Below are 10,149 nucleotides of genomic sequence, written 5' to 3' on the forward strand. Positions count from 1 at the left end.
GCTGAGCGAGATCTCATAGGTCAGCTCTCCAAGTGACTTTCACCAGTTCAGGATCCTCTGACCGAGCATGAAATGAAGGGCAGGGCTCCAACACAGCCCAAGAGCTGGCAGCAAGTGGACCTCCGACATACAGGTCTTTTCCTAGTTCTCAGGGGGGAATCCCAGGAGAAAGGAACGACTTTCCTTCTTTCTTTTACAGGTGAGTAAGATGAGGCTCAAGCAGCACTGAGTTGCAAAAGCTCACCCAGCAGGTAAGGGGAAGGGCACACCTGGCCCTCTGCTTCCTGAATCCTGTCCTCGGTCCCAGCCTCTTTGGCTGGACTTTGTGGTAGGGGGGTGTGGAGCTGGGGAGAGGGTGTATATGACAGAAGTGCCAAGAACGCAAGGGAGTGTAGAGTCTGGGCCTGGTGGATTCTGGCGAATCTGGGTCAGCACCCACTACAGAGCTCCCTCCTTCCCTCTAGCCCAGACAGCAGCCCCCACATCCCATCATGGGATCATACAAGCTGTCTCTCGGTGCCTGGGCCTGAGGACTGGAAAGGAAGAGAGGGGCTGCGATGGAAGGGCCCCTCTCTCCATGAAGATACCCCTACTGGCTGCCAGCAGCATGAAGCAGCTGGTCTGGGCTTCCGGAGTCTCTCTTCCTAGGGGTCTCCAGGCAGACAGAAGCGCTCCTTGTTTTGCCCAGGGCGGCTGGGGCTGTGCTCCCTCCATCCTGCGTGCATTTAAGAGCAGAAGCCTCCCCCACCCCCACCCCGCCACTCCGCCAGCCCCCTCCCTCACTCCCAGGCGGACCCCTGGCTCACTCACCCTCGCGCACCATCGCCGCCTTCCAAGCGGGGGAGCGCTTCTGGCGGGCTGAGCAGGCCGGGGGGCGTGGGCGCCTTGGGAAGGCCGCTGGTCGTTGCCCCTACCGGCGGACTGAGAAGCCAAGTCAAAGTCAGCTGGAAGTCCCGGGGGTGAAGCCGAGCCGTCCCGGCCCGCGGGGTACGAAGGGGCGGCTCGGCAGGGGGCGCTGCGAGAGCCGGCGTCTCGGCGCTCCCTGGCCGGCTCGGGCTCGGGCGGTTGCCGTCGGGCCGGGCGGGGTGGGCGGTGGCTGCGTCCTCCGGGCCCCCAGGGGGCGGGGCGGCGCCGCAGCGTTCCCTGCTGCGCCCGTGCCCGCCCCCGCGGTCTGGAGGCTGCGCACCGTACCGCCGTCGAGGCAGCGATGCGGTACGTTCGAGGGCTCCGGCTGCCTGGCGTTTTGGGTTCACGTTACCACGTCGGCGCGTCCTGAGGTTGTGAGCGTGACCGGCGGGCGGGCGAGGAAACCGGAGCGCGAGGGCCCGTGGCGAGGCCGGGGTCGGCCGGGCCGGCGTGAGCGCGAGCACGAGGCGGCGCCCCGCCCCCGCCTTGAGCGTCCCACCCGCGCAGGCCGGCCCAGCGTGGGGCCCTTTGGGCGAAGGCCCACGGGAGCGCGGCCCCGCCGGTCCCGAGCTGGAGGGAGAGACCCCAGACCTTCTCCCTTCTCCTCAGGCCTCAACTGCGACAGCCGCTGTGCTCCCGGTGCCGGGCACCAAGACTGGTGCCTCCTACGGCCTAGTGCCTTCCGCCTGCATCGCCCGCCGATCCCTACCCGGCCATCTTCAACGTGTTTCCTGGATGAGCTGAGGTCTCAGTTCACACCGAGGGCTTAGCTCCTCTCCCGTTTGCTTGGAGCAGGCCCACCCTTAAGGAAGGGGTGATGGAAGGGCCCCTGGAGGATGGGGATGAGTCTCCAGAGTCCCAGGGCCATGCCACCGACTGGAGATTTGCTGTGTGCAGTTTCAGAGATGCCTGGGATGAGGGGGAACCTGCTCCCCAGATGCAGGCCAAGAACCCCCTTCCTCCAAGCCCACCAGCAGGGGCAGCTGGGAAGGAGCTCCAGGGCAGCCCTCTGCCTGGCGAGCTTCAGTCACCCACAGGACAGATGGTTGCAGATGAGTCGGGGCATGGCCAGAAGGGTACATTAGGAGGGTTCTCTGTCCAGATGAATGAACCAGCCTCCTATGGAGTGGAGATCCTCCTAAGTCCAATGTCTTCCCACCTTAGTCTGGCACAGGGTGAGAATGACAGCCAAGGAGACTTGGCAGGGGACTCAGTTTCAGGCAGGGTCATGCCAGTCCGCTTGGACCCTGAAGGGTTGGACAGTGACCCTGTGAACCATGGAGGTCTTTTATCTGAGATGTCGTCAGGGCTACTGGAGGCAGGTAAGGAAGGCTGGGCCAGGGAAGTCTTGGGAGGGAAGGAGGGAGGGTCCTTCTGATCCTATTCAGGCTAAAGCCCAGGTGCAAATAGGGGGGTCTCTGGGTAGATGGCCCAGTGTAGACCCAAACAGTTTTCCTCCCCAAGACTCCCACAGATCCAGGCTCTTGAAGTCCACTGACTGCCTCCTGGCCCAAGACCTTGCCTGGGAGCTGCTTGCCAGTGGCATGGCTGCCCTGCCAGGTAGCTAGCTGGGAGACACTAAAGGCGGTACAGGTGGGGTGGCTTGATTGAGCAGATGTTCACTGCCTTTTCCCCACAGGGACTCGAGATGTAGAAGGCCGGGCAGTGCTGCTTCTGTGTGCCCATAACTCGGCCTGGAATCACCCCAAGTGCAACAGCCATGAGCTCGTCCGCCTCCTGCTCTACTTGCAAAGCATCCCCAGGTTGGGGGAGGAGGTTGGGGGACAGAACCTGAGCCAGGAGATGGCAGGGTTGGGGAAATAGATACTCAACCAAAGCCTGCTCCTTTAGGCCCAAAGTACAGACCTTGGGACTGACCGTGCTGGTGGACGCCCGGATTTGTTCCCCAAGCTCTTCCATATTCTGGGGGCTCAGCCAACTGCAAGTGAGTACAGGATTGTAGCTCCCTTCTTCCCCCCAGCCATTCCTTTCGTGTAGGGTCGGGATCAGGGCTGAGCTCAGATTCTTTGCAGGAAGCAGTCCCAGGATCAGTGCACCGTGTGCTGCTGGTGGGAAAGCTGCCGGAGGAAGTGCCTGCAGGGCTAGAGGTACTGAGCCATTTTGGTCAGGGTGGAGATCGGGTGAGTCCCCACCAGGCCCGAGTCCACTACACCTTCTTTTTCTGCAGTTAGAGCATCTATCCTCTCACCAAAGCCTGCTGACCCACATCTCCACTTCAGAGTTGCTCACTTCACTAGGAGGAGGCCTGCCTTACTGTCACCAGGCTTGGCTGGACTTCCGGATGGTCAGTACACTGGGTGGGGCATTGGGTGGGTAGGCAGGCGATCTGGTCAGCAGAGGAGCCTCCCCTGGGCTGGCTTGAGCAGTGCATAGCTGGCTGCAGTGGCCTGGGATTCAAGATGCCTGGGACCAGCCCTGTGCTCTGCGCTGGTCATGCCTGCCTCTGTTCACAGCGTCTGGAAGCCCTCCTACAGAGCTGCCAGGGGGTTTGTGCCCTGCTTCAGGGAGCCATTGAGAGCATGAAGGCTGTGCCCCAGCCCATGGAGTCTGGGGTGAGTGTCCCCTCTTGACACCTCCCCAAATTCTCCCTATCTTCTCCTTCTCCCACACGTGCCTCCAACGCCTGTTGCTCTTAACCATAGGAAGTTGGTCGACTGCTGCGGCAGGCACGGATCCTGATGGAGCATGTGCTAGACTCTCCACGGTTGGCATGGCTACAATGCCAGGGAGCCTTGGAGCTCACATGGCTAAAGCAAGAGGTCCCAGAGGTGACCCTGAGCCCAGACTACAGGTAGGTACAAGCCCAGGTCTTGCCCCAGCCCACCATATGCCATGCCAAGGACTCAGTGTCTGGCCCAGACCAGCCAGGATTATGGTCCCAAGACAGGGTCAAGTAGATCTAGGCACCTGGAAGGGGCACTAAGACATGTACCACACACCAGGTCAGCAGTGGATGAGGTTGAGGAGCTGTATGGCCGCGTGGATGGATTGCTGCACCAACTGACCCTGCAGGGTAACCGCCGAATACAAGCACTGGAGTTGGTCCAGACGCTGGAGGCCCAGGAGGGCGAGCTGCACCAGGTGAGAACTATCCGCCCAGGTGGGCCTCACCTCTAATCTTAAGCATCACCCCACCCCATAGCAACTCTCCTTTCCTTGTTCATACTCCTCCAGATGGAAGTGTGGCTTCAGCAGGTGGGCTGGCCAGCACTTGAGGAGCCCAGGGAGCCCTCACTGGACATGCTGCTTCAGGCCCAAGGCCCTTTTCGGGAACTGGACCAGATTGCTCAGGTGAGTTTGGTTACTTGTTCCTTGTGTAGGTATTGGAGCACTTTGCCAGAAACTTGGAATGCAGAGTGGGTGAAAGTAAATCTAGTCTTTATTCTCTTGGAAATTACAGTCCAGCGGAGGAGATCAGTTGTAACCAAAGATTGAAAGTCATGTATATATTCTTTTTGGGAGAAGGGAATGGCAACCCACTCCAGTATTCTTGCTTGGAGAATCCCATGGACAGGGGAGCCTGGCAAGCTACCATCCATAAGTTGCAAAGAGTCGGACGTGACTGTGCGACTGAGCACATTTGTTCTTTCTGTGCCAAAGTTCTAGAGAGAAGCAATACAGGTGTTTCTATCTGAGTGTATGATAAAGTCCTGAACCAGGAAGGGTCTTGGGCAAACTCTCTCGAGATAGTGACTTTTGATCTGAGATCTGAAGGATAGGTTGACCTTAACCAGGCAGAAGAGGGTTAGAGATAAGACACGTTTCAGACTGAGGAAGCAAAAGGCATGTGCAAAGGTCCTTTGATAGGAGGGAGTGTGGCTTGCCTAAGGAACCATCAGAAAGTCATTGAGGATGAAATACAGAGCAGAAGATGGAGGGAGAGTGGGGTGAGATGAGGTAAAATGAGGCCGGAAGAGTGGCCAGTGGCCAGGAACTGGATCCTGTAATGGAGTACAGTTTAAGCAGGAAAATCATATAATCAGATCTGTATTCTAGAAATATTACCATAACTCCTGGGTAGACAGTGACTTGGTGGATGGACATGCAGAGTCCATTGAAGAGGCACTTGTGGTCCAGGTGGGAATGATGCTTACTCTGGCCAGGATGGTGGCAGAGGAGATAACATTTGAGAAGTTGATGGGATTCAATGGTGGATACATACGAGGCTATAAGAGGGAGAAGCGTTTACAAAGGTGAATATGTACTGTTCCCTGAGAGATGAGCCTTCTGGGGGAAAGGGCATTCATCTGTCCAGCCTTGGATGTACCCTGGAAATGACCATGAGGGAAGGAGAGGGAGCGCTGAGTGTCGAGGCTCATTTGGTGGTTGTAGGTGTACGGGTGATGTTTGAAGTATGTTTGCACATGATTGCCTGAGGGGAGAGAGTGGGCTGTCTTCAGGAACACCAAGGTTTAACAACGGAGGTAAGGGATGGGGGATCAGGAGGGGGGAAGCACTAGAGAAAGCCAAGGAGAATCAGGGAGAAGGGGAGAGGTCAGGGGAGCTAGAGGAGAGAGGTTTGGTACTACTGAATGGTAAGAGAGGAAGCCTGAGAGGCGCTGGGGATGGGGAGTAGAGTGGGGTTGCAGAAGGCCAACATAGTTAAGAAGTAGTGATGAAAATAACGGTTTCTCCAGGGAATTTGGCTGTGGAGAGGAGCACAGAGAGAGGGGTTTGGGGGAGGGGTTGCAGAGCTTTAGTCTTCACAGAAGTGACTTGATGATGCCGTGTAGACATCCATGGAAAAGACTTGGGCTCAGCAACTGCAATGCCAGGCCTAGACTTGCTGATTCCCGACTCTGTCTCCAGGAACAGGTCAGGCGAGGGGAGAAATGTCTGCAGCCACTGGTTGGCTGGGATGCGGCCGAACTGGGCCCCTTTGGGGCCCGCTTTCTGACCCTGCAAACCCAGCTGGCCGACTTCTCTAGAGCTTTGGCCCAGCGGCGGCAGCGACTGGCAGATGCTGAGAAACTCTTGCAGTTCTTCAAGCAGGTGGGTGAGGGGTCTTGTCCCTGGTTCCAGGTGGTCAGGGAAGTCAGAGGGGTGGCTGCTTAGTGCTACGGCAGCCTGAGCTTTGAAGGATATCGTGCCTGTTTTCTCTCCCTGTTTTCAGTCTGACGCCTAAATCCACTGGGGATGCAGCCTGGGGCCACCGTTCTGTGGGGATGGGGGGAGATAGAGAAGGCTCAGCAGTCTTGGGGAGATCCTTCCTCAGCGCCCATCTGGCCTTGGTGTTGCAGGCCTTGACCTGGGCCGAGGAGGGGCGGCAAGTGTTGGCAGAGCTGGAACAGGAGTGCCCAGGGGTTGTGCTGCAGCGGCTGCAGCTGCACTGGACCAAGCACCCGGACTTGCCTCCTGCCCACTTCCGAAAGATGTGGGCTCTAGCCACAGGGCTGGGATCTGAGGGCGTTCGCCAGGAGTGCCGCTGGGCCTGGGCGCGGTGCCAGGACACCTGGCTGGCCCTGGATCAGAAGTTAGAAGCTGCTCGGAAGTCACCCCCGACGGGTAGCACAGCTAGCCTGTGTGTCAGCCGGGTCCCAGCGGTACCTGCTGTCCCTCCCCTGAGAAAGGCCTATAGCCTTGATCGGAATCTGGGATTGAGTCTCAGAGAACCTGCCCACCAGTGCCACCATGAGGCTATTGTACCTGCCTGCCACAGACCAGAGGCTGGAGATGGTGCCCAGTCAGGGTCATGCCCCACCATGCCTCCTCCAGGGAGCTGTGACCCCAGGAGCCCCAACAGGTACAGAGAGTGGGCAGGGCAGGGAGGGTGGTGGCAGGGCAGATGTCTTGGTTCCTGATTCCACCTCCCTGGTAGACTTCAGCTGGTGCTGGCGGAGATGGTGGCTACGGAGAGGGAGTATGTCCGTGCCCTGGACTACACCATGGAGAACTACTTCCCTGAGCTGGATCGCCCTGATGTGCCCCAGGGCCTCCGTGGCCAGCATGCCCAACTCTTTGGCAACCTGGAGAAGCTGTGGGACTTCCACCGCCATTTTTTCTTGCGTGAGCTGGAGGCCTGTACCCAGCATCCGCCCCGGGTGGCCTATGCCTTCCTGCGCCATGTAAGCCTCACAGGCCACGCAGCCCCTGGCTGATCCTGCCACACTCAACAGCGAGCTATTGGGTCTGACCTTGGTGTCAGGTCCTGTGATGGGTACAGCTATGAGCAGGACCAACCAGCCCCTGTTATTCAGGGTGCTTTTAGTTTAGCAGAGGAGATGTGAGTGTAAAATAGATAATTCCAGATTATAATTGGGGTTAGAAAAACATCCAGATAGGTGATGGTGAGTTATCAGTGAGGTCGGGGTACCCCCTTTAGAGAGAACAGTTAGAGAGGCATCTTAAGAGAAGCTGATGTTTGAGCTAAGGCCAGAGGGAGGGGCTGTAGTCAGAGCATTCCATTCAGAGGAAAGATCAAGTACAACGTGCTGGCCCAGTGGTTGAGAAGTAGACGGGTCAGTGTAGCTTAGTGTTGTGAACAGGGGAAGGGTCGTCCGAGGTGAGATGGGACCAGAGCAGAGCTCTTGGGGCCGTGGGAGTGGCAGGGCTGTGTGCAGGACTTCTTCCCCAGAGCCCTGTAGGCAAGCCCCTCCCTGCACAGCACCTGTTCCTGCCAGATCACCCACCACTCCAAGCAGGGCAGGTAGGATCTGTCAGTGGGAGGCCTTCTGGGGACACGTCGGCAATTTGGGCCTCCCGAGCTGAGAGTGGTCTGACCCCCTTGGATGCTGGCCCATTGGCACCTGGTCAAACTGTGTATCTTTGCAGAGGGTGCAGTTTGGGATGTACGCACTCTACAGCAAGAATAAACCGCGCTCTGATGCCCTGATGACCAGCTATGGTCACGTCTTCTTCAGGGTGGGTGAGCCTGAGCCTGTAGCGGGAGAGGGGATGGAGCAAACAACGGGAAGCTCCCTGACAGTGTCTGATGTGCCTGGCAGGACAAGCAGCAGGCACTGGGGGACCACTTGGACTTGGCCTCCTACCTGCTGAAGCCCATCCAGCGCATGAGCAAGTACGCGCTGCTGCTGCAGGAGCTGGCGCGGGCCTGCGGGGGACCCGCACAGGAGCTGAGTGCCCTGCGGGCTGCCCAGAGCCTCGTGCACTTCCAGCTGCGACACGGCAATGACTTGCTAGCCATGGATGCCATCCATGGCTGTGATGTGAGTCTTGGCAGGCCGTGGTGGCCAGGGGCAGTGGGTGTGAAGGGAGGGGGCAGAAGAGGCCAGGCACCCACCAGACCCCCACTTGGCAGGTCAACCTCAAGGAACAGGGCCAGTTGGTCCGGCAGGATGAGTTCACAGTCCGCTGTGGGCGCCACAAATCCCTGCGTCGCATTTTCCTCTTTGAGGAGCTATTGCTTTTCAGCAAGCCTCGCCGAGGACCCACAGGCATCGACGTGTTTACCTACAAGCGGTCCTTCAAGGTAGGCCCACCCGGCCCCTCCCCATAACCCCAGCACCCCTAGAGCCTCACTGAGCTCCTCTCCTGGCCACACAGATGGCAGACCTTGGCCTTACTGAGTGCTGTGGGGACGACAACCTGCGCTTTGAGATCTGGTTTCGCCGTCGCAAGGCTAAGGACACCTTTGTGCTACAAGCCACCAGCTTGGCCACCAAGCAGGCCTGGACAGCTGACATCTCCCGCCTGCTCTGGAGGCAGGCCGTCCACAACAAGGGTGAGTGTCTGCCCCATTTCATCCCATGATCCCCTCCTTGGAGAGCTTACATTGTCCCAGAGGGACCCCAGGGAAGGCCTCAGGAACTGGAAACACTGGGGAGGGTGAAAAAGGTCCAGCAGCAACAGCCAGCACAGAAGGTCCAGCAGCAACAGCCAGCACAGGAGAAAGACTCAAGTCAGGCAGTCCTGATGTCACCATCTCAGGCTGAGGACATGTAAGCCTCTGAGTATTTGGTGCACAGGACAGTCCACATGCTATGGGTGTTCAGGAGAGACTTTATATGAGGAGGGGGAGTGATAAAGGGCCAGGCTGATGTCCAGATATCCACTTTCCACCTAGAGGTGCGCATGGCTGAGATGGTGTCTATGGGTGTGGGGAACAAGGCCTTCCGGGACATCGCACCCAGCGAAGAAGCTATCAACGACCGCACTGTCAACTATATCCTGCAGTGCCGAGGTAGCAGACAGGCTGCGGGGGTGGGGTGGGGAGAGCTGCTCAGGGAGCGATGTGGGTCTCTGGCAGCACTAGCCTGCACTCCCCTCAGGACCTCAGCCCAGCTGGGCTCTGGCCCAGCCGGACTCTCTTTCTCATGCAGCGGTTCGCTCTCGGGCCTCCATTGCTGTGGCTCCCTTTGACTCTGACAGCCCCTACCTGGGGGCCTCAAGCGCCCTTCCTGGAGACCCTGCCTCTTGCTCCGTACTGGGGTCCCTCAACCTGCATCTGCACAGAGACCCAGCTCTTCTGGGCTTCCGCTGGCCCCTGTGTTCCACCAGTTTCCCAGAGGAAGCAGCACTGGAGACGGATGCCGAGCTGGGCAGTCAGCCATCTTTGAGTAGGTTTCTGGGCTTTTCCAGAGGCAGGAGGGCATGACTGGGGTCTGGGCCTCCCCTGCTGATGGCTCATTTGGCCTCCCTTCCCAGCTCCTGAGGACTCAGAGGTTTCCTCCCAGTGCCCATCAGCCAGTGGCTCCAGTGGCTCAGACAGCAGCTGTGTGTCAGGGCAGATCCTGGGCAAGGGCCTGGAGGACTTGTCCTACGTGAGTGCCATTTTACCTTGTACCTACCGGCACTTTCTCAGCTCTTCCTGGGCCTATGGCACCCTTGTCTTTAGGTGGAAGTGAGGGTGGTGGGACAGAGACATTCCTTAGAGACCCCACCTGGATCCTGAGCCAGGGAAATATGTGTTCATACCTGGCTTTGTATCACAGGTCTGAGCCTGGGCTTGAAGGTGGGCAGTGGATCCAGGAGTCATTAGATCCAAGGAGCATCACCTCCCTGGAGATATGCTATGACCAGGCCATGGGCGGCAACTGGGTCACCTCCAGCCCATATGCACAGTCCTGTTGACCACCCACTCTGATGTCTGTGTCCATTGGACAGATTGGCAGTGACCTCCCCAGGGGATTCTGGCAGCAGAGCCTAAATGAGCACCCTCATTTTGGGCTCCTAGCCCATGTCCCCTTCTGTCCCCATCTTCTGCTCCCACCCAGAGCAGAAGGTGGATATATGTTTCTATGCCCTAGGCTAGTGGGATGTTGA

The 10,149-nt window shown here is 58.4% G+C and overlaps 1 protein-coding gene across 1 annotated transcript; it reads left to right on the plus strand.

Annotated features, from left to right (window-relative positions):
* Positions 1-1,160: 1,160 nt before the first annotated feature.
* On the plus strand, positions 1,161-9,955 carry PLEKHG4 (pleckstrin homology and RhoGEF domain containing G4). The gene is made up of 22 exons (XM_061138712.1): positions 1,161-1,212; positions 1,516-2,228; positions 2,371-2,466; positions 2,546-2,669; positions 2,758-2,851; positions 2,940-3,014; positions 3,095-3,211; positions 3,381-3,479; positions 3,570-3,718; positions 3,870-4,008; positions 4,102-4,218; positions 5,737-5,919; positions 6,168-6,670; positions 6,746-6,992; positions 7,699-7,788; positions 7,872-8,093; positions 8,186-8,356; positions 8,431-8,608; positions 8,951-9,067; positions 9,207-9,443; positions 9,532-9,647; positions 9,819-9,955. The coding sequence occupies exons 2-22, from the start codon at positions 1,724-1,726 to the stop codon at positions 9,822-9,824; spliced, it is 3,585 nt and encodes a 1,194-aa protein (XP_060994695.1). The 5' UTR covers positions 1,161-1,212; positions 1,516-1,723; the 3' UTR covers positions 9,825-9,955.
* Positions 9,956-10,149: the final 194 nt, after the last annotated feature.

Source organism: Dama dama, chromosome 4, assembly GCF_033118175.1.
Source record: "Dama dama isolate Ldn47 chromosome 4, ASM3311817v1, whole genome shotgun sequence".
Classification (NCBI taxonomy): Eukaryota; Metazoa; Chordata; class Mammalia; order Artiodactyla; family Cervidae; genus Dama; species Dama dama.

Excerpts from the sequence above, each read along its gene's own strand:
- PLEKHG4 (XM_061138712.1), top strand. The coding sequence starts at position 1,724 with ATGGAAGGGCCCCTGGAGGATGGGGATGAGTCTCCAGAGTCCCAGGGC. Across the intron at positions 7,789-7,871 it reads ATGGTCACGTCTTCTTCAGG|GACAAGCAGCAGGCACTGGG; the intron begins GTGGGTGAGCCT and ends TGTGCCTGGCAG. Across the intron at positions 8,609-8,950 it reads GCAGGCCGTCCACAACAAGG|AGGTGCGCATGGCTGAGATG; the intron begins GTGAGTGTCTGC and ends CTTTCCACCTAG.